Source organism: Mandrillus leucophaeus, unplaced genomic scaffold (assembly GCF_000951045.1).
Source record: "Mandrillus leucophaeus isolate KB7577 unplaced genomic scaffold, Mleu.le_1.0 Scaffold131, whole genome shotgun sequence".
NCBI lineage: Eukaryota > Metazoa > Chordata > Mammalia > Primates > Cercopithecidae > Mandrillus > Mandrillus leucophaeus.
In genome coordinates, this window is record NW_012101266.1 from 5468239 (window position 1) to 5493558 (window position 25320).

General features: G+C 33.7%; 1 protein-coding gene across 2 annotated transcripts in view; it reads right to left on the bottom strand.

The window, feature by feature from the left end:
* Positions 1-25320, bottom strand: part of COMMD10 (COMM domain containing 10) — a 241049-nt gene that overhangs the window by 133786 nt on the left and 81943 nt on the right. For both annotated transcript variants that reach the window (XM_011972860.1, XM_011972861.1), the window contains exon 5: positions 22519-22629. In XM_011972860.1, the coding sequence (XP_011828250.1) occupies positions 22519-22629 (111 nt within the window). The remainder of the gene's footprint in view (positions 1-22518; positions 22630-25320) is intronic.

A 25320-nucleotide genomic window follows, 5' to 3' on the forward strand; every position in this document is an offset into this window, starting at 1 on the left:
GCCAGGCTGCTTCAGGAAGGGAGGGAGGAGAAGGGGGAAGGGAGGGAGGAGAAGGGTGAAACGAGGGAGGGGAAGTGGGAAGGGAGGGAGGGGAAGGGGGGAGGGAAAAGGAGGGAGGAAGGAAGGAAGGAATCTGCAGGCAGGCAGGCAGGCAGGCAAGGATCTGCTTGAAAGCCTTGGAGAGTTAATAACAAAGTAATGATTTACAGGCCAGGATCTAGAAGAAATGGCAGCCCAAGAAGGTAACACAGAATTTGGAGGCACACCTCCCCATCCTTTCTCAAAAGTAGATATTCAAATGGTTGACTAAAAAAAAAAGTAAAGGCAAGCCATCTTAGCAATTAAGAGACTATTAGAACCACAATAAAATACCACCAGACACCCACTAAAATAGCTAAAACTAAAAAGACTATTACTAGCAAGTTCTGGAAATGATGTAGAACAATCACAACTTGTATTCGCTGCTGGTGGGAGTATAAACTGTACAACTACTTTAAAATTAAACACATATATTTTGGTAAATTGCAGAAATGACTCCAAATCTTCACCTCTCACTACAAACATAACCTTTGAAGTATGACTTTGCAGCATGTTCATCAACAATTAGAATCTATTTCCCTATTCCTTAAATCTGGCTTATTCTTTCAAATTCCTTGGCCAACAGAATATGATGAAAATAACAGTGTGCCTGTTCTGTACTAGACCTCAAAAGGCCTATCCTATGTCCTTTGTGCTCTCTCTGAACAAAGTGAACAGCCCAGGGTAACCTGCTAAATGATAACAGACATAAAGTCCAGTCATCCCACTGATTAAAATCATCCCAAACTAGACTCGGCAAACTGTTGAAACATGAGTAAGTCAGCCTTAGATCAGCCAAGCCCAGCCAGACAACCACCTTGCCCACCTACAGACTTGTGAACAATAATAAATGGTTATTGCTTTAAACCACTAAATTTTGAAATGGTATGTTATTAGCAATAGCTAACTGATGTTACCAAAGGTAAGGTCCTGCCATAATTTTTTAAAAATAAAATATGTAGTATTGGCTTTGGAATTAAACAGTGGCCTTCGGCTTGAAAAACAGTGAGCAATCTATTCGGAAAAACTAGAAATTCATTAAAAAATTGTTATCAGAGGCTGAAAAAATAGGAACTTGTGACATGCAGTAACAAAAAAATGGCAAAATTGTGTTCCCTATAAAACTCAGAGAATGAAATATTTACTTAATAAACATTTGGATTTGCCTGAGATCTCTAGGCAGAATATTGAAAATAAACTGGTTGTTCCTAACTGTACACCATAAGGCAATATGGCAACAAAGAAATAAGCTAAACAGAAAACTCATCAGTTACAAGGAGAATTTAGAAAAAATAAAGGGGGGCAAGGACTGTGCAGGGTTGCAAAACACAACTGCTTCTCATCTCCAGTGTATAAGCTGGCAAAATAGTCTCCAAATACAATATAGTCTGGGATAGTAGATCAAAGCAGAAGAGTAACTGTAAAACCCTTTGTTAATGTCTCTAAAAGAATTATAAAGAACTTATTCCAACTTGAGGGGGTTATGGAATTAGATTAAAGAAGGCCTACAAAAATCTTAAGAGTTGTACTGGCCAAAGTGATACCACTTAGACTAAAAGAGATGGAAACTATTCGAAATTCAAAAGGCCTCCAGGCCCCCAACTTTCTATAGATACGAAGTAGGATGAAAATGTTGCTTAAAGGGCATATTTTCCAGCTCAAATAATGGTGGTGTAAGAAGCTGGGCATTTTAATTCTCCAGCCCTAATCTGGAAAGACATCTTCAAGGAAATGAAGATATCAATGAATGAAACTGTACTGTAATAGATGCTTTTATATTTGCTATCATATTTAATTTCCAGAACAACCTTGTGGGTAGCTATTGTCCCAATTTTCAGATCAGAATTTGAGCCTCAATCAGGTAAGTAATCTGCTTGACAACCTCCAGCAACTTCCGAAGTGTCAGACAGTGTGATAAAAAGCTTGCGCTGTTTTTACTACATACTAGTGTCACCACTGGTCCTTCACCTTGTTCTCCATTATTTGTCAAAAATACAATACAGAGTTATTTTGGAATTGGATAGTAGGACAGCTTAACCCTTTATTTCGTACATAAATGCAGGAAGGTCAGGGAGGTGAAATGCTTTGGTCTCAGGGCACACAGCTATTTAGTAACAAAATGTAAGCACTCTCTACATTATTATTAACATGAAGAAAAAAGAAACCACAAATAGAAATCCTCAGCTAGACTTTTTTAAATATAATAAACTTACACTTCTGAAAAATTGTAGGACCTCAATTTAAGATAATTGACTTCTATAATTTCTTCTTATACTAATAAATGTTATATATTAAATTTAACAGTTTTAAATGAAGAAAAATTAATGGATAATTAATGCTACTAATATAAAGGTAAACCCCTATTGTCTAAAGCAGTGTAAGTAAAGCCTACAAGGGTAGAAACTGTGAGAGGCAGTCATACCTGAATCTAAATCTAATTAAAATAATTTGGCTGAAAGCAAAAGAATCATAATCAATGTATGTGGAGGGGAAAAAACAATCATGTCAGAATTCTTCAAATTAGGCACTCATTAAAACAATATAGTCACATTCCTCCCTTTATCAATTTAAAAATTAGCACCTATCATCTATACTATCCTCTTTTTCTCACCAGAATACACAGGATGCCTATTTATCTACAAAATTTTTACAAACATATATCCAACAAATATAGAACACATATTTAAGAACCTTTTATCTCTCCTAACAGGCTCTGATGCTATAAATCAGTAGAAAATGGAAATAGGAGGCTTTCTTAATGAAAATAGTAGTGTTTTTAAATTCAAAGAAATGAGAGAGAATCTGAAGATTCTGATGGCATATGTAAGTAAAACGTAACGACAACGCACAAACAACCCAAGTCACCAGTTAATAGAAACTTCATATTTATGTGAATTTAACTATGATTCATGTGTATTAATTCAACTATAAACTCTGCAACCAGAAATAGAATAACTAAATAATGCAGACAATTAAGTCCACACTTCCCCTGAAAAAGCGTAAGCTCTGGAGTGAGTGTAAGATGGAAAACATGAATCTGCTGTTTACTCAGTCAATGCATGCCAAGGTCCTGTATGTTTCCAGGATCTCATGTGTGCTAAGGATGACACCAATGTTAAAAGATACATACATGTATTCTGAGTGCTTAACTAAAAAAATAGCAACAGTTCCAACAAAATTGCTAAAGAAAAATAACATAGCCGCCACGGACTTATTTAGAAATGTTATACTGGGATTCAATGTGGTACTTTCCCAAGGCACTCCCTCTCCCTCTCAAGAACAGCCTTGTCTCTGAGATTATCACCTTTTGCACTAAAGTGAGACCCTAAATTCCACCCCTCCCTAAAATGAGATCCCACCGTATATTATAAAAAAAAAAAAAGGGGGGGGGCTATTACTCATTTTAAAATTATGTGCAAAAAGAAAAAGAAAAGTTAGTTCTGTGGTCAAGGCTGGCAGAGATGAGGATTAAGGAAAACTATGTGTGACAAATAAAGGTGGCCTTTAGATATGGCTTTGGGCCAACTTGCCATATAAATCCCTTAATGTATAAGTCTTACCTAAACTATCTGAAAGAATTTTTATATCAGAGCTCCAAAGATTACCTGAAACTACTAGTAAACCAAACTTCTCCAAAAGGAGTATTGAAAATGAAAAGCACCCAGGTGAATAGCACTCTCAGAAAACAGGTCATGCTTGCCCTCTGTCAACTAACACAACTGATTGGTGGCCACATAATGCATTGCTCAGGAAATGTTTACACTTTTATGCAAGTCGCTGCTATTAACTTTTGAGATCACTAACAATAAACTACCCAGTATAAATTTCAAGTTATAAATCCAATATGAATAGTTTATATATCTGATCAGCAATTAAACAATGGGAGAGAGAACTAGGTTAAAAATAAAAGTAATAAAATAAAATTTCTTCTTCTTTCCATTTCTAAGTGAAATTATGCTTCCCAAACCTAACTCACATTCTGGCACTGACAGAAAATGATAATGTTTACACTCTACAAAGCAGTTAAGTAACAACGCAGCTTGAGGCTGGGTGGCTGGGAACTCAGGTCCCCTCAGACACTGCCTGGCTGCCCCAAAGGCATATGAAGTCAATCAGTATCTCAGCTGACCTCCTGCCTACTTGTATTGCAGTTGAGTAGCTAAGCTCTAAAAATCTCCAGTATGGATTCTATTTTATGCCCCCAAATTCTCTGATTTTCTAGTACTATAAGTGCTCCATCACCCAGAAAGCCCCACCAGAAAAAAAAACAGGAACAATTCTCAACCCAACCCTTTATCAAGGTCATTCTCTCACTCTTCACATTTGGCAAATGGAAATAAATCATCTACCCTGAGGAGGGTTTCGTGGGTATCAAAACAAAATGTTTAAGAGCAAGATAAAGATTATGAGAATAGGGTTTATTAGAGAAGCCATGGACCACACTTAAACAGGTGACAAAGCAATCACTATGGAAGCAAAGTGGCTACTTTATTAAGCTGCAAATTATTTTCAGCGCTCTGGGCCAATAAAAGAAGTAACTCACTGCTTATTAATTGCAAAGGCCCAATGAGAAAAAAAACATAAAAGCCCACAGAACAATACCTGGCACGTATTAATCGGTCAATAAATGCTTATCTATTATCATTATTGTCTTTGAATATGGTGGTATCAGGTACAGTGATTACTGTATGCTCTGCAGCCATCAAGACCCTCAGCTTTGATCAGCCCCACCCATCCAGGCTGACTAGAATTCAAGGCAGCAGGCCCTTATCCACAGAAGAAACAATAAGGTAGCTCAGCCACTTGCAAATTTTATGTAATATTATAAAGAAATCAGATATCCCCTCAGCCTCCAAAGGGGAGCCCTGACCCACACTTACCAATTGACAGAAAATGTCCTCATGAGAAATGCTTATACTTTTTCAGGAATGACTATTAATTAGATTCCATTTTAATTTGTATTTTTAAACTTATCTTGTATCTTAACCTATATAAGATCTGTCAGTCTCCAAAGATTATCGCTTTTAGGAAATATACAGCCAAAATATATAGAATTAGGTAGCACTATTTTATTCATAAAGGTCATTCATGTGTACTGTTGAAAAGACGCACAAATATGCTATTATGCGGTAGCAGTCTTATTATTAAACAGTCACTACCATGTCAATCTAAAATACCTGAGTGGGTAGCTATTATGCAACTTCTGTACAGCTGGAAACAAAATACCCACTCACAAAGCTATCTACAAATTATTGTACTCATCTGTTTATAGCAAAAAAAGATTTCACAAATTAAAATAGGTCAATGAAACTACTTAAGATGTATGCTTATAATTTTCATATTTTCTTGTACTTTAGAATCAAATGAGATCAACACATAATTACAATCAGTAAAAAGGTGGCAAAAATAACCAAATTAAAATGGGGATGAAAACTGGACCATCATTAACATGATGGAGAAAAACTTCTGGTTTCTCATTTTTAAAAAAGACCATGCTGTAACTAGCAGCATATTTTTAAAAGATGATTTATTCTCTTAATCTAAAATTGAAAATTAAATAATACCATTCACTTCCTCTTTTAACAAAACATAATGATTACTTTATGCCTGTCTCAATGCGGTGTTTTGAGGCTATGTGTAGACTTTTGAGTCCTATAGCTGAAAGCTACTAAGTAAATACAAAGTATTAAAATTAAGGATGATGACATAGAAGCCAAATTTTTTATCTACATTTACAGTTGGCACATTGCCATAATATCCCTGTGGATTTCTTCTTTCACAGCTCATACTCTCTGAAAGGTCACTGTGAAAAAAAATCCCACAGGGAGGGAGTTCAAGCAGCCTACAATAGAATATTAGTAATTAAGGAAGTGGTATTCTTCCTCTATATTCATTTAAGAATCATTTCTACTAAAGAGAAAAGGAACAGTGATTTGTTAAAAATGATGGCTACAGACAACTCAGTCTCAACTCTAACAGCCAGGTTAAAAAGCAGATTACTGTACTACTGCACAGGTTTGTTTTTTTTTTTCAAAGAGCAAATTATTGTATAACCCACCAAGCCAGTATTCAGCTATTCTTCAAGATAATATATTCATCATAAAAATTATTTTCCAGAGCAACTCATGTTCCTAATAATAAACTATAGCACTGCAAATTCAAATTCAACTAACATTAACTTTAGTCATGATGTGAGAGCCATAATAGGCATTTCACAAACATTATTTCATTTAACTCTATCAACCCTACAAGGCAAGTATTACCAACACATTTTCAAACTGGGGTATTTACCACAGAAAATTTCCCACAGTCTAAAAATTTAAATTCAGCTTTCTCACTTCAAGTCCAATGTTCTCTCCATTATATCAGATTAAGTTCTCATCTAGCTGTGCCAATAATCAACTTACACATCATTTAACCTCACTGGGACTGGGACTGAATTTTCTCATCAGTAAACTTAAAGGGTTGATTTATTTCTAAGAGGGATGTGTGTGTGTGTGTGCCTTTTTAAAAAATTTACCACTTTAATCACTTTAAAGTGTACAATTTAGTAGCTTCCAATACAACCACAATGCTTTCTAATTACAGAACACTTTTACCACACCAAGAAGAAACTCATACCCATTAAGCTCAACTCTCCATTCTTTCCTCCTCCCAGACTCTGCAACTACAAATCTGCTATTTCTATGGATTTGCCTAACCTGGATTTTTCATATAAATAGATTCATACAATAAGTGATCTTTTGTGTCTGGCTTCTATTACACAGTATAACATTTTCAAGGTTCATCCACATTATAGCACATATCAGTACATCAACCCTTTTTACAGCTCAGTAATATCCCATTCTATGTATATAACACAGTTTATCATTCACTGAGAGACACTTGGGTTTGCTATGATCTGAATGCATTCCTTAAAACTTATATGTTGAAACAAAATCACAAACATAATAGTATTAAAAGGTGGGGCCTTTCAGAGGTGATACAGTTATGAGGGTAAAGCCCTCATGGAAGGGATTAAGGCACTTAAAAAAGCTTGAAGGAAAGGGTGTGCTCACTCCCTCTTGCTCTTCTGCTATGTAAAGACACAGCAAGAAGGCCCTCACCAGACACTGGATTCCAGTCCCTACATTTTGAACTTTTCAGCTTCCAGTATTGTAAGAGATACGTTTCTGTTTCTTATAAATTACCTAACCTCAGGTATTTTGTTATAGCAGCACAAATGGACTGAGACAGGGTTATTGCTACCTTTTAGCTATGAATAGTGCTGCTATAAATATCTGTGTACATGTTCATGTTTGAGCCTTTGTTTTTAATTCTTTTGAGTATATACCTAGGAGTGGAATTGCAGGGTCCTAGAGTAATTCTATATTTAAATTTTGGAGGAACCACCAAACTGTTTTCCACAGAAGCTGCTATATTTTATGTTCCCACCAGCAATTTATGAGTGTCCCAGTTTCTCCACATCCTTTCCAACACTTATTTTCCTTATCAAAAAAAAATTATAGCCATTCTAGTGGGTATGAAATGATATATCGTTGTGGTTTTGATTTCCATTGCCATAACGACTAATGATGTTGAGCATCTTTTCATGTTTATTGGCCATTTGCATATCTTCTTTGGAGAAATGTCTATTCAAGTCCTTTGCCCATTTTAAAAATTAGGTTGCTGGCCAGGTACAGTGGCTCACACCTCTAATCCTAGCACTTAGAGGCCTAGGTGGGAAGATAGTTTGAGCCCAGGAGTTCAAGACCAGCCTGGGCAACAAAGTGAGCTCCTGTCTTTACCAAAAAAAATTTATTTATTTAGCCAGGCATGGTGACAGGTGCCTGTAGTCCCAGCTACCTGGGAATACTGAAGCAGGAGGGTCACTTGAGTCCAGAAGGCTGAGGCTGAAGTGAGGTATGACCATGCCACTGCACTCTAGACTGGGTGACAGGGCCACCCTATCTGAAAAAATATTAATAAATAAAATAAATAAAATTAGGGTTTCATGTTTTTTTGTTGTTATTGAGTTGTAAGAGTTCTTTATTCATTCTAAATACAAATCCCATAATATAATTTATGTAACTTTAAAATGTTTTCTCCCATTCTCCAGGTTGTCCTTTCAATTTCTTGACAATGTTCTTTGATACACAAAAATTTTCCATTTTAATGAAGTCCAATTTATCTTTTCTCTTTGGTTGCTCATGCTTTTGGTGTCATATTAAGAATACATTGGCAGAAAAAAAAAAAAAGAATCCATTGACAAATCCACTTAAGATCCCTTTCGGCTAGAAAATTCCACAAGCCTTTGCTAATTCCATAAATAAAGTTGTACCTGGACAATTCTGGTCATTTTACTGTTGAGAACAACAAAGATGTTATGCTGGGATATTTATGGTACTGCTCTCACCAAGGAAGCAGCAGCACATTAAATATGGGTAAAATTACCCCTTTATAATGGATAGGGTAGAACTTCTTTATGTCTGAAAGAGACTTCTTATCTACTCTAATATAAAGAAGAAACCAAGAGGGGGAAAGAGAAAGAGAGGAGGAAAGGGAAGGAGCAAAATCTCAAAATCTCATGGTTTAGAAACCTCATGAATTAATAAACACACACATAGTTTTTTTAAAACTATGTTTAGACATTCTAAACTATATGTCTAAACATGTTAATCCCTGAAAAAGGAAGTCTCCCAGCAATAAAAATCTGATATTTTAGCAATTACTAGAATTCCAACAGAATTTACATGAATAGAATTTCTAAAATCTTCTTCCATCACTTTAGTCAACATGTTAGTATACAGTATTTTAAATATGGCTTTAAAGGCAAATGAACTGCTGAAGGACTATTTTAATAAATAAATCATATTTACCAAAAAAAGAAATAAGAAATGTAACATACAAACAACAAAATCCTATGTAGTCATTTAAAATGATGTTGCTGAGTAGAAGCTCACTTACTGACAATAAAAGATGTTGTTTACAATATAATGCTTTATGGGGAAAGACAACTAGTTTACAATGGACACATTTGGAAAGATATATGCCAATTAAATATGTCACTCAAAGTGATTACCTCTAGGTAGGATTGTAGGTGAATTTTATTTTCTTACATTTTCTGATTTTTCCTCAATGTAAATTACTTAATTTTTTAAAAGTACAAAAGAATTTTTAAAAAGATAAAATCAAGGTTCTTTAAACATGAAATTTATAAACAAGAATTTCTTTCTACACATTCATTTACTATTACATTTCATCTTCACCCAGTATATGTAATTTGTGAAATACATGTTTTAGTTAACCAGCCACAACAATCACAACATATAGTTTCACTGATGTTGTAATAGCAGTTATTGACTATAAGCAAAATTTATATAAATTCCAGATAGTCAACCAATTTTTAAAAGCTTAAAATATGATATTTTTAAAAATACTGTATAATTTGCTATTTCATTGACTATACTTAGGAATCAAACATTTATGAAACAAGCAAGTTAAAAGGGTTTGTAAAAATTAGATATTAATCCTGCCTGTTTCTCCTTTGTGCTGGTAGCAAAGGGTAGGATAATTGGTGAGATAAAGGATAACACTGCTTCATCAACCCTATTTCTATCCCTTTGTTCACCTATGGCCCTAGTTATGGTATACTCCCACTGTCTTATGAATATCATTCTCCAGCATATGATAAAGTAATAAAATTGACTGTTCCTTGTGCACTAACCAAACAGCTGTCTTCAGCAGATCCTCAAATATATCATCCAGATACAGTCCAAAAACACAGAACTGATGGTGCTAGGCTGATGCTAAATACCCAAAGAGAAAACACCCAAACCAGACTCATAATCATTAGGCATCTTGGGATGGCCACATTTCCAAATAAGTCCTATGATGTAAGACTTGAGGATCTGATTAAATCCTTAAAGTATTTTAGTTTTTTAAAATATGGACATGGCATTTCTGAAAGATTGCAGCTTTGGATCATAAATATTAAGGACAGCTGAGAAACTGAAAAACAAAAATATTTTATATGAAAACTTAATAGAAGAACCTTCACTTTTCCCAATACCATCAAAACGGCCAAAAGTGCCCAATAATTTGTTCTGAGAAATATATGGTTACAATTATTCTTCCTCTTCATATAACTTTAACTTCCTCTAAATAATTCTCATATGAAGGAAAGAAAAAATCTGAAAAGACTATAATCCGCACAATCCATTAAAGACATATTTAAGTAGTCACATAGTAACTAACATTGTAAACATGCTTAAAATCTTATTTAAACTATGCCAGGAAAAAAGAGTGTTTCTCAACCCCTTTTACTGCCAAAATAATTGGGACTGGATTCAATATCCAATAATGCAAATTACTTATAAGAAAACAATCTAGACATCTTTGTCTTGAAGTAAAATTTACAATAATACCCTCAAAATTATAATACCAGATTCAGAAAAGCAATTCAAAAAATCACCACTGACGTTCAAAAGCTAATATAATTCAAACAACATACAAAATTCTCACATTTTAATTGATTTCTGGATATAGTATCACTGATGTAGTGGGCTCATTATGAAATTAATACTCCACTATTTCCAGCAGATGCTGGGTATATTATCAACCAAGGAAGCAAGAGATCAAGGGGTAGCCACCAAACACACATTGTGAATTCCTAGGATACAGAATAAATCTTCATATAATTAGACCACTTCAGTTTCCAAGCTGATGCAGGGTAAAGGTTCGGAAAAGACTAGCTTTCCAGTTTTACATGTATCCGCTTCTCTCTCTTAACACATAAACTATACATCTGATCAAGCCACAGACATCTCAAGACTCAAATTAAAAGTCACTGAGTGATCCTGGAAAATAATGCATCTACATGAGGCTCCTCTATAAACCTCAAGGGAAGCTGTATTACTGCATTTTCATACTGCTATTAAGAACTGCCCAATAAAGAGTAATTTATAAAAGAAAGAGGTTTAATTGACTCACAGTTCAGCAAGGCTGGGGAGGCCTCAACAAACTTACAATCATAGCAGAAAGCAAGGGGCAAGCAAGACACCTTCTTCTCAAGTTGGCAGTAAGGAGAAGTGCCAAGGCAAGGGGTAAGAACCCCTTATAAAACTATCACATCTCATGAGAACTCACTCACTATCAGGAGAACAGCATGGGGGAACCACCCTCATGATTCAATTACCTCTACCTGGTCTCTCCCTTGATACACAGGGATTATGGGAATTGTGAGGATTACAATTCAAGATGACATGTGGGTGCAGACACAAAGCCTAATCATATCAGAGACTATGGCTACGTTCCAGCATATTTCTAGATAGTTTCTCCCTCTCATCACTTACCACCCTATCCCTGAACACACATACACAATATCCTCACTTTCCACCTGGCCCAATTTAGACTCCAGGGTCAGTTACTAAAATTTACTCTTTCGTAGACATAGGCACACCCTTTGTCCTTTTCACCCTTCACTAAAAACACCTGGCAAAGATAGAAGCATGATTAAACCCAATTATCCACCTACTCCACATGTGCACCTGAGCAATTAAAAATAGATGAAGAAAAATACACAACCTGCCAACAGTTCTCATCTCAAATTCATGATCACAAATCACAACTGGGCAATCAACACTGTGTAGTAACAGTAAAATACCCTAAAATTACCTACTTTGTTCAATTGTCCAATATCCAAAATAACTATTTCACACTTTGTCCTCTGTTTTCAAACCTACTAGGATCACCCCATTCTCCCAACCTCATGACAGCAGCACTGAGAAAATAGAAGCAATCAGATCATTACAACTTTCTCTTTCCACCATCAAAACCACCTCCCTGACCCATCCTCTTTTTTCTCTATGAAGACAAAAGAAATGTTCCCACTCTGATCGAATTCAACCTTTCCGTTTGTGCTCTGAATCTCACATCTCACTTTCTCAAGAAATGTATTAATATATCCCTCTCCATTCTGCATCATTTTCTCCCCCAGTGGATCTGTGGCATCTGCATACAAACCTCCTCTAATACCTCCAGTCACTGAATCCACATTCCCCTACATGAACTGTCCTATTTCAAAAACAGTTACCTGTATCACTACTTCCACTCTCACCCCATATTCTTTAGTCAGTTTATCCCAATCAAGTTTCTTTCTCCTCCTCTCAATTGTTATTAAAATCATAATTGTCTAGGTCATCAGAGAAGTCCATTTTACCAAATCCAACAGTCACATGTCTGTTCTTCTCTTTTCTGACCTCTCAAATAGCATTCAGTACTGCCCTCCATCTTGAAATATTTCCTTCTCCTGTCCCACAAAGTGATCACCAATGATCTCCATATCACTAAATTCATTTTTTAACACTATGAAGTGATTATAAGCTCAGGCTAGAGAGTCAGACAGACCTGGGTTCAAATTATGGCACCATCACTTTCTTTCTAGTATCCAATTTAGAGAAAGACACTTAACCACTGAGTCTGGGTTTCTTGATCTACTTAATAGGAAAATACTAGCACCTACTTCATGGCTGTCAGAATTATTATCTTCTCCCTCTGCCCCTGCTTCCCTCTAACTTTACCTAGTCACAACATGTGACATGATTCACCCCTAAGATGCTCTCTTCCTTTGGTATTTGGCTGTTCCTTCCCAATCACTGTCATAAGCTCTTTCAATTCTACTTGTCATTTAAATGTTAGTTCTACTATATCCTCTAAGTGATCTCTTCCATTCCCAAGACTGAAATTATAATCGCAATGATTTCCAAACCTCAATTTCTAGTTTACAATTTTCTCCCATGTCTCAGACTACAAACCTGACAATCTCCACCTGGATATCTCAAGTACCTCCATATTTGAAATGCTCAAAAAATAAACCTCTGTCCTCTTTCAGGGGCTTTTTCCTCCATCTGAAAGCTTCTCTGCCTGTCACAGTTTCTAATTTCTTGCTTTGGTTTCCATATTTCCTCCTTTGTACTAGTCATCAAACTTACATTTACTGGCTTAATGTATGTATTTCCTGCTAGCCCATAAGCTCCATGACAGAAAATAAAACCTGCCTATATCACAAATACCTTGCCTAGTAACTCACACGTAGTAAATGTTTAAAAAATATTTCTTGAACTGAATTCAAGATGTTTAAAAAGTTAGTGCATGTTTACTTTATTGAATTTAGCATTTTACTTGTCCAGATGTCTAATTCATTGTTAATACTTTTGTATCAAAATATTTGTATCATTCATTTACATTATTGTCATTTCTAATACATGAAAAGGTATCTAATGAAATTTAAAGGTACTTCTAAAACATATTCTGTTTTAAAAATTCTGTATTTATCAACTGCCTCTGGGTTTCAGAGACTACGGGATTCAGAAGTTAGAAAAGACAAGGGAAGATAGTATTTGTTTCCTTACTACGCAATCCCACAAAATTTTTAAAAAGAATTTTAGTAAAACAATGATATTTTAATTCTAAATTGCCTAAAATGTTTGGAGTATTTTTAACAGAGATTTTTCTCCTCCAAGTCTCTATTATTATTTTCTCCACATAAATACTAACCTCTAATGGTGTATTAATACTGTGTATTTTCACTCATCAAAGACAAGTAGCATCTGAAACAATATTTTTTGTTAGCTTATAAAGTCTTATTATGGATAAATGCAGACTCTCCACTTGACAGCCTAAAATATGAAAAAAAAAAAAAACTTACACACACACCCACATATATGGAGGAGGTTTCCATTGCGTTATGCAGAAGTTATACACATACGATTTGTATCAATATACTTGACTACATAATATTGTCTTTTAAAAAGTCATGTTGACCACAAAACCAAAAAAACAAAAAAAAATACATTAAATTGGGGGAAAACATTTCTGTATTGCTGTTATTTAGAAAACATAAAACCTTGAAGGATAATTTCATTGAGAAATTGATCACAATGGAAAAGGATACAAAACAAAGAATCAGAAAACCAGAGTCACAAAGCCTTAAAAATATTTAAACACATTTAATTGCAAAGAAGCAGATTTTGTTTTCAAAGTATCTTGGCAATTATCTAACAAACAAGAGTTATTTCTATTTTTTCTAACTGCTTGAATATTTGATCAGATTGCTTCTACATGTTCTATAATAAAACAAAATATACATAACAAAAGCTTGTTTAATGTGTGCACTAACGTAATACAAAAGTTTAAAAGAAGGGGAGCTATAGTATTACAAAAATATTTGGGTTTTTTACTGGCCTCCTAAAATCCAAAGTAATTAATTACCCACTTATTAAAGAACCTATTTTTGAAATAGTGTAACATCTTTCTCTAGAAGCTATGAAATCTTCTGAATGCAACGTTTGTGTTTCTGTGTGTATTCCCCAAAATGATTTCAGAAAGCCATTTATCAAACTAAATAAGATGTTTTGTTTTATTTTGGTTTATACCCTTTCACCTAGTAATCATCCTCTTGAGGAATAACCCTAAATCCTAAGAAGGCTTCATTAATTCATTCATAACGGATAAAGATTTACTGAGCATCTAAGTATATATACACAAAGATGTTTATTACAATGTAACAGGAAAATATTAGAAACAAACCCAGTATTTGACAGGGGAAGAATTATTAAGAAATCCTAATATGTCTGTCATAGCCATAATATAATGCAGTAATTTAAAATATATTAATGATGAGTTTGAGATAATATAAAAAATGATTTGTCACAGCATTAAGTAAAAAAAGGCAGAATATAAAATCAAACAAGTCCTACAATCAGACTCTGGAGAAGAAGTTTGTATCAAATAAACACTGAAAAAATAAAAAATAAAACAAATAGACTGCCTGCATCTTCGTGGTAAGTCTAACAGCTTTTCCTTTCATGTTTCTATAATTTCTAACTTTTCTACAGTAAGCACATACAGCTTTTGTAACAGAAAAATGAATCATGTTTTTTTTTAAAGGCAGGCAATATTAAAAAATCATTTCACTTGAGAGAGGACAATAAAATTATTCCTGTTTGCAGATGACATTATCCTGTATGTTCTTTTTTTTAAAAAAAAAAAAGAACCCTTAAAATGCCACAAAAAAAGTTAAAATGAACAAATAAATTCAGTAAAGTAGCATACACCTTACAAAATCACCATACAAAAATCAGATGGATTTCTTCACAAAAATAATGATCTAGCTGAAAAAAAAAAAAAAAAAAAACAAGAAAACAATCTTATTTATGTGCCCCCACTTTCCCAGCCACCGCCACTCTTCCCAGACCCTGCTACTATAACATTGCTAGGAGAGCAAAAAGAATAAAATGCCTATAAATAAATATAGCCAAAGAAGTGAAAGATCCGAAAACTATAACACACTGATTAAAGAAATTGAAGACGACCTAATTAAATAGCAAGATAGCCCATGTTCATGAATTGGAAGAATTAATACTGTTAAAATGTCCATACTACCCAAAGCAATATATGGATTCACTGCAATCCTATGAAAATTCCAATGGCATTTTTTACAGAAATAGAGAAAAAAATCATAAAATTCACATGGAATCACGAAAGACCCTGAATAACCAAAATAATCTTGAGAAAGTAAAACAAAGTTAGAGGTATCACACTTTCCAATTTTAAATTACATTATAAAGTTATAGTAACCAAAACAGTATGGTACTGGCATGAAGCCAAACACACAGACAAAAGGAATACTACAGACAGCCCAGAAATAACCCAAGCATACATGTTCAATTAATTTTTGTCAAGACCACCAAGAAGATGCAATAAGGAAAGAATTGTCTCTTTAATAAATGGTGCTGGGAAAACTGAATATTCACGTGCAAAACAATGAAACTGGACCTTTACACCATACACAAAAACCAAACTCAAAAGAGATAAAAGACCTAAACATATGATCTGAAACCACAAAACTCCTAGAAGAAAGCACAGAGAAAAAGCTCCTTGATGTTCATCCTAGTCATGATATCTTGAATTATCACACCAAAAGCTTGAGGAACAAAAGCAAAAAATAAGTAGAACTACATCAAACTAAAAGCTCCTGTACAGAAAAGGAAACCATCAACAAAAAATACAGTCTATAGATTGGAAGAAAAATTTGCAAACCACATATCTGATAAGGGGTTAATATCCAACATGTATAAGGAACTCACACAATTCAATAGCAAAATAATAGCAATGTACTAAGATTAATTGATTTTAAAAGGGACAAAGGACCTAAATAGAAATTCTCCAAAGACGACATAAAAATGGCCAACAGATAAATGAAAAGATGTTCAATATCACTAACCATTAGGGAAATGCAAACAAAACCAAAATGAAATATTATCTCACAACTGTTAGAATGACTATTATCAAAAAGACAAGAGATAACAAACACTGGTGAGAATGTGGAGAAAAGTGAATCCCTGTACACTGATGGTGGAAATGTAAATTGGTATAGCCATTAAGGACAACAGTTTGAAGGTTCCTCAAAAAATTCAAATTAGAACTACCAGGAATCTCCTGCTTGGTATATATCCAAAGAAGATGAATCCAGTTTGTTAAAGAGATATCTGCACCCCCATGTTTGCTGCAGCATTATTCATAATAGCCAAGATATGGAAACAATGTAAGTATCTATCAATGGATAAATTGTGAATATGTATATGTGTTCATATATACATGCATACATATACATACATACAGACACAGATACATATACACACACATAGGAATATGAGTCAGCCTTGAAAAAAGGATATAGTGCCATTTGCAACAAAATAGATGAATCTGGAGGACATTATGGTAAGTGAAATAAGCCAGACATAGAAAGAAAAATACTGCATGATCTCACTTATATGTGGAATTTTTTAAAAATGCCTAGTAGAACAGTGATTATCAGAGACAAGGAAAGGGAGAAAATGGGAAGCAGGTCAAAGCATATGAACTTGCAGTTATGTAGGATAAATAAGTCTGGAGATCTGATGTACAGCACGAGGACTATAGTTAATAATATTGTATCGTAAACTGAAATTTTGCTAGGAAAATAGATTTTAGGTGCTTTTACCAAACACAAAAAAAACGTAATTATGGCAGGTGATGGATGGATTAATTTTCTTAATAGTAGCAATCATTTTACTATGTATATTTATATCAAAACAGCATGTTGTACACCTTAAATATATACAATTTAAAAAGCCACTCAACAATGTTAAATATGTGAGAGAATGATTTTATTTATATTTGAATTATGTCCTATCAGTTGAATTATCTCGTTTGTATGTGTAATCAAGGGTGAGAAAGTATTCTTTAGTGTGATTGATTCTAATAAAGATATGATATGGGATACTTCAAGAAAAAAAAAGGAAAATGCAGACCAACTCACATAAGGCTAAAAAATGAGAAGGTCCTTCCAAATCAGTTAATACTAACACCACCTTTAAGATGAAAAGATGTAAATTTCTATAACAAGAATTCATGATTTGAATAGCATACATATTTGTCTCTGAGAAATCTGTCCTAAATAGATCTGAGGGCATCTTTTCTTTTTAACTGATATAGCTTACTTGCTCACAAGACATCAACATCATTGATGTCATGTAGCCCTTACAATAATATTTGTTAATAAAAGGCAGCCTCTGTTGAACTGACATCATTTATAACTTTACTTACTACATGAGAGTAAATGGTGTTTCTAATGGACTAAAAATGTAAAATTGTTTCAACTTAGTCAAATAAAGAGGAAAGAGAAAAATTAAATCTAGAATCCGTGTAACTATAATCCTATGAACAACCTTACATTTTAGAATAGCTTTCAACACCTTGAAACATATACACATATTACAAGATCAATTGCTAAGTTATTAAATTAACAAGATGATACAGCATCCTACTGACAAACTGGAACTCAAATAAAATTGCCTGGATTCAAACTCTAGGTCTACTGTTTACTATCTGTATAACTTGGGAATATTATTTAACTTCTCTGTGCTTCTACATTTCCACTTATCAATAAAATAAGAATAATAAGAAATCATACCTGGAAGAGATGTTTTAAACATAAAAAGAGGTGATACCATGTATAGCACAGAGTAAACACTTAAAAAAGAACTTTTGCCCATTTTTTTCACACTAAACAGAATTTGTCATATATTTTGGAAATAAGAATGAAGAGCTTTAAGTCAGAAAATTAGTACTAAGAGTCCCAAATTCATTCAAAATCATAATTACTTTTACATAAAGTACTTTCTGCAACCTGATTATAATCTAATTTAACATTAAGATAAATAAAAGTTCTGTCAGGGTAATTTTACCACAGTTATTGCAAAAGAAAAAAAAATGAAACACAAGGATCCTTCCTTAAAGATGTACAAATAAAATTTGGAATCCCTGTATTAACAAAACAGGTTTGTCTTTAACAGGAAATTTACTGGGGAAAAAGTGTACAAAGATTAATAGCAAAATTAAAGTATTCTAAGATATTCAAAGTTAAAGTGTTGGTGTCAGACAATATTATCAACATTTGTTACAAATGACATTACTTTCTCTAAATAAAACTATAATGGGCCTAGAACTAGTTACATCATAACCTAATAGTGCCATTCAATTATCTTATGGACTATTTTATCTTTTTTCTCATGAAGAAATTAATATAAGTGACATAATGTAACAAAAAAGTCAATAATGTAGAAAGCTTTTAATATATTTCATTTTGGCATATACAAATTTCAAAAGTCAAATCATGATGATTTCATTTATTTGTTCTATACATAAATGATTAATAAGCATTAATTTTGTTTATGGAAATAAATAAGGGAACTCTATTGTTCTGTACAGATTAGAAATGTAAACACTTAGCATTTCCTTCAACTACTGACTTCACAAATTATTTTGAATGTTACTTCAGATAACACTGTGAATGCCAGAAAAGGCTCGGTAAGCAAAGCACTCTACTGCCCCCTAATGAAAAAAACTTTAAGTCAGAAAACTCAATTTGAGGTATCTGTGGAACAGGAAAATAATCTCACTTTCCTAAACACAGTAGACAAACACTAAGACAATTAACCAAAAACAACTAGAATACATATCAAAATACTGCAGGAAAGCTACAATCACCCAGTTTTTGTGATAAAATTAGTAGCAAAACAGGAAAGCCTCGAGACAGAAGTGTTCTAAGAAAGGAGACTACAGTCAAACAGTGTTATCCAGTGTGATAGCAATTAAAACTTCACTGCAGGCTACATTTTTCATGTGTATGTTAGAAGTGAAAAAGAAGACAAGGAGCTCCTCATAAACCACACTCTTCAGTGAATTACAGTAAGTTTTCAGTTCAACAGCTCGAAAGTAAACACCACCAAAATACTCCCTCACAATTTACAGTCACTCTAATCCTCCCAATAGTTTAATATATGTATATTTTCAGGATAACTACCCTGTAAAATACACATTTGTGAGAACTGTACTCAATGCTTCCTGTTTTAAACAAACACCAACTTCATAAGTATGACAGTTTTGTACTTTAAGATACTTTATATCCTAAACTAAGCAGTGATAACATTTAATCTCCCTTTTGGTAAAAGCTTTCCTTTCCTTTAATAAACTTGTTTTTTAAAACATGCTCTATACCCTCATTCCTTTTACTTAATATTCCAACCTGTGAAGAATTCTCATTTCATAACAGAGTAAATATTTGAGAGAAAAGTAGTTAGTAGTCCTTAATAACAGGAGTCACATAAAAATTAACATAAGGAACAAGATGAAGAGTACAAAGAACAGAATACAAAATCCTAAAATCAAGGAGAAGGTAAACACAAGAAAGAGCAGTAATTCCAGCCAGCAGTACACTGAGGAAAACAGGTATAGTAGTTAACCGGTCCTTTATAGCTAGGGCACACCGTATCACTTGGAGATGGTATGTTTCTGCCTAGGTGATGGTAGCTCTATACCTCATTATGTGTCTATTTTTTAGGAGATAAAAGACACAGGCACAAAATGTGTACAATGCCATAAAAGAGAAAGGCAATACAAAGAAGTCACTTAAGTCTACATACAAGATGAAAGGGAAATATCTTTTACGTAAGTGTGCTTCTGCTCTTCTTCCTCAGCATATTTGTTAATGAAAACGGTGCTCTAGAACTGCAAGTTATAAGATTAATCAAGATGCATATATACATTTATTCAAAATTTCAAAATACAAACACACAGAAAAACTTAAATGTACTCAAGCTCATATTTCAAATGAGTTAGATTTCACATCTAGATATTCACATCTTCCTGAATAATCTGAATGTCTTATTAACATGGCTGTCTTACAAGCAGCATTATTCTTTTATTCCTACTGCCTAAAAATATAACAGACACATAGGCATACTTTGAAGATGTAACAAAGAAGTTAGGAGGACTTGAGAATCCCAAAGACAAGCATTGCTGAACTCATGATGCTTAAAGCACATCCAATGTATGTGGTCAAAATAGTATACTTCCAACATATAAAATGCTTTTAGCTATGTAGACTTAACATTAGGTAGTCATGAAAAGTAAAACACAGGAAGTATATAGCTACTTGGAATGTGCATGTATGCATGTATTTTCACTCATGGAATAGTTCCAGTCTACACTAGTGAGTTCCAGATCATCATCCTATACCTAAAGGAATACCTTACTTAGTTCACAGAAGAAATAAAAGGGACTTTCCAGGCTCCTTTTCCCCTCCCTAATTTCCAGTAAGGATATATATGAAAAATATAATTAAAAAAAAAGGGGGGAGAGGGAATGCAAGGAACAAGGGAAGAGGTAATAATTTCATCAGGAAATAGAACTTTGAATTAAAACAAATGGATTGATTTCTTTATTTTAGCTAGAAACAAAACAGTTTTATTGATGATGATGGTAGCAGCCAGCATTTATTGAGCACATGCTGTACTACTGGGCACTGGACTAAACACTTTACATATACTAGGTATTTAGTCTTCATAAAGATTGTGTGGATAGATACTGCTACCTATATTTCACAGATAAAGAAACTGAGAATCAAGGATTAAGTAATTTGCCTAAGGTTACACTACACTAAACTGCAGAGCACACAGTAGTCTCCCTGCCCACGGTGGGAGGATATATTCCAAAACTCCCAGTGGAGGCCTGAAACCATGGATAATACTGAACCCAATATATACTGTTTTTTCCCATATACACAAACTTATGAAAAGTCTAATTTATAAATTAGGCACTGTAAGAGATTAACAACAGTCATAAGAAAATAGAACAACCATAACAACATAGTGTAATAAAGTTATGTGGACGTAGTCTCTTTCTCTCATCTTACTGTACTGTACTCACTTATTTCAAACAGCAATGGGTAACTGAAACTACGGAAAGTGAAACTGCAGATAAAGGGAAACCACTAGACATACTCTAACAGCTTGACTCTAACCACTAAGTTCATATTACTTTCCAGCGAAAATCTGTGAAATAAAATGATACTTTTGAAACACTGTAATAAACTATTATATATAAGACTCAAGTCAATTCCACAGAATTTTATTGTCATATAACCTGGGCTAGGTACTTCTGAAAGAAGCCAGAAACATGCATAATAGAATGAATAGTGAAAGTTTTAACAAAAAAGTAATAATATTCCCATTCTTCAATTCCTGTTATTAATAATAACATTTCTTCCATTATTCTATTATCACTTCAGTCACTGTAATCTCCTTCCTCAGATATTCTCTAATACCTCATTCTCAATTCTATTTTGTCTGAAGATGAGATAGTCTTATCTACTTAGGAGGAAAAAGTCACTCCCCCTTTTCTATCTTAAAAGATAATCAATTACAATATAAAATATGATAAAAAGCTCTTGTCATATCTGAAAGACATATTTCCCTATATGTTGCAGTAACAAAAACTATTTCATAGCAATGCTTTGATCTTTAATAATCATGTTCAAGTTGTTCTGAAATTAATAATAAAGTAAAAATCACCCTGTGGTATTAAAAAAAAATTCTATTTCTCAAAAGCTGGGATTTAAACACATGCAAGCATACTATACTACTACACACACAAAAATACAATCAGGTCTCATCATATTTATTGTTCCAGGCACTAGCTGGACAGCAAACAATATTCCCTCTACCATATATATTCAGCTTAAAACATGAAACACTCAGGAATATTCGCAAATACCTAAAACATTAAAATCATGATTTTATGTGGTCTTCACCAATTTTTTTCACTGCAGAATTTAAAAGAAGACATTATGAAATGTTTTTGTATGAAAGGCACTTTGCAAGATAAGCTATTTCTTGAGATAAATAACAGTGATATTTATATCTGACATCAAAATCTGTCAAAAAAGATCCACTTATTAATAATTGTTTAACTGAATTATGTTTAAAATTTAAATCCAGAGAGCAAAGACTGCTAAGAATAAAAAGTTTAAGTCCCAACAAACAAAATACATCCCTTTAATGGGATACCATTTCTTACCTTTGAATCTTCATTGTTCACTCCAAGTTGTAACACAGCTTGAGGAGATTTTAGTTTTGCTTGAGCAGAGTGAGCCATCTGAAGGTTAAGCTGCCATCCAACCGTCTCTAGCTTTAAAAGACAGGTGCAGATTTGAATCAGATGGTACAGAAGGAAGAAAACAGTCAACTTTAAGCAAATCTCCACTCTGCAGGAATGTGTATGGGTAGGTTGGGCTTCATAGAAAGTCAGTTCCAGGGCTCCTTTAACCTACATACTCTGCGAATTCTCCCTTTGGGCTTACTAGATTGGCCTCCTGCCACGCCTGTCAAATTTAACAGCAAAAGTCATCTTTAAATATACTCTATTCTAAAAATAAAAAATTCTAACACCAAGCAGTGAAATATATTAAAAGATCCAATGTTTTTAAATATTAAACAATATAGTACTATTTTAAAATAATATTTTTTAAAACTAATGGTTTTTAAATAGTTACAAATTTCAACTAGTAAATAGCATAAATTGTTGAAAAGCACTTTAATGACTTCCCATCATCTTTCAAAAACCTTTGCATTAGGTACTATACAGGTAAGATTTGCTTTTTTTCTTTTTAATTTAGAGGGAAACTAAAGTATCCAGATGGTAAGAAGTTCACACCTTTAGATACAATGAGATTGAAATAGTCAGGCAGAGAACTCATATCTACTACCTAGCAAGTGTTACGCAACAGACTATCATACTTTCCAAGGTACTCTTACTATCGTTCCCAGTTATGACAGAAACTAATCAGAACATTTCCTTTGAATTTATTAGTTAATACAACAGCAAAATTTTAATCAAATAAGACAAAAATAGTAAAGGAAGACTAAGGCAGAGAAACTTTTCTTATCAAGTATTAAGGAGCACAGATGTGGCTTTATACTGAACTTCAGCAGCTTATTGGTGCCTCCAGCTTCAAAAGTGTAAGGTTTTAGATTTAATTTCCTGTAAATCTCAAGTATCAATATTTAGGGAAGTTTTGTGAAACCCAATAGTCATATGCCTCTGAGAACATGACCCTAATAATAGATTTAGTAAAACTACCTTAACAATACTGGGTAAGAATAGCAGGCTCACAACAATTTTTCCTTGACTAGAATACTAATCACTTAATTTGAAAGGCTGTTCAACAGCTAGAATCACAGCAGTGACTCAAAGCCAAGTTGGAAAGAGAGCAATGAAAGTATTATCTATTTGAGAGAGGATGTGATGAGAAAATAAAGATACAGTTCTGTTCCTTCTGGCACTAAACCTTTTAGAGGTTATGGGTAAAAAGAAGGAAGATGTTGTAGAGATATAATCTATAATATCTCTATAATACCTAATACAAAATCAATTTAATGGTACATGTTAAGTAAGGATTCTTTATATACTGATCTTTAACACTGATTGCAGTAAGCACAGTCTCTGATACTAGACTGACACTATTATCAAGTCCCATGCAATAGACTTTCCAATAAAATAGGAACAAATGTCATAACCATTCTCATATATTAAAAAAGCACTGGCATACATGTCGTCTTAATTGAAAAGCACATTCTAGGTATTTACATTGACCTGTAAAATGTTGCATTTACCTTATTTAAATGATCCTATCCCTCTCCATTAGGCACTTAACATAACTTATGAAGAGAAATATTAAGTGAATAAATTAAAACGCACACCCCACCATGATCAGGCCTTGATATTAACTAATGTATGCTTAAGCACTGCATAGAGATGATGCAGACAAATTAAAAAGAACCCTGAATTTGAAGCTTATGATTTGGTTCACGCTTAAACTATCACTAGCTATGTGACCATGGCTAAGCCACATCTTTCAAGATTCAATTTCCTCATACAAAATGGAAATCAATCCATCTGAACTACCTACTTTTCTGGGTTACTGATAATATCCAATAACATGCACACTTAAAGGATTTTGGCAACTATAAAGTAGTATAAATATAAGACATTTTGGTCACCTAATTTGTTCTATAGTATCTTCTAAATATTTTTCAAATATTTTCCAAAATTCATGACTGATTTCAGACTCTCATCATCCACATATTCCCAGACTATCACAATAGTCTTCTAACTGGGCTACCTGCCTCCTATAGAACCTCATCCCATCATCCCACTTCCCTTCTTAAAAGTCTCCAATAGCTCCTTACTACCTACAAAATAAAATCCAAACTCTAAAGTCCTAAGTCTAGTATACAAAACCCCTCAGGACGTGATAACAACCTTTCCAGTCCTATGTTCTAAAACATATTCCTAATTATCTATAATTTAGCCACAGTGAACCAAATAAGATTCCCAGAACACACTACGCTGTTTCACATATCTCTTCTTTGGCTCCAATGTCACCTCCTCTGTTATTTTTTCCTTTCCCTTCCCTCTGTAGTCTGCTACTCTGTTCCCTCAGCACTCTATATCTTTCTCTATTAACATTTAGATCGGTTTATTGCAATAATTTGTCTACATGTCTATCTCCTCAGAGTAGTGTAATCTCCATTAGGAGACAGCTGGAGTCTTATTCACCTTTATATCCTTGTGACCTACAACAGCCTCTGACAGAGTCAACATTAAAGATTCCTCTCGGACAAGTGATCAATCATATAACATACACAAACTTTCAAGGAGAAGTATTCACATGAAAATGAATGTATGAAAGAGGAATAAAAAAAAGTTTTATTTCCACTTGGCTATGGCTTTGGTAGGAGGCAGGATTGCAACCTATAGAGCTAATATTTGGTTGGTTCTTCACATACACATACATACATACATACATACATACATACA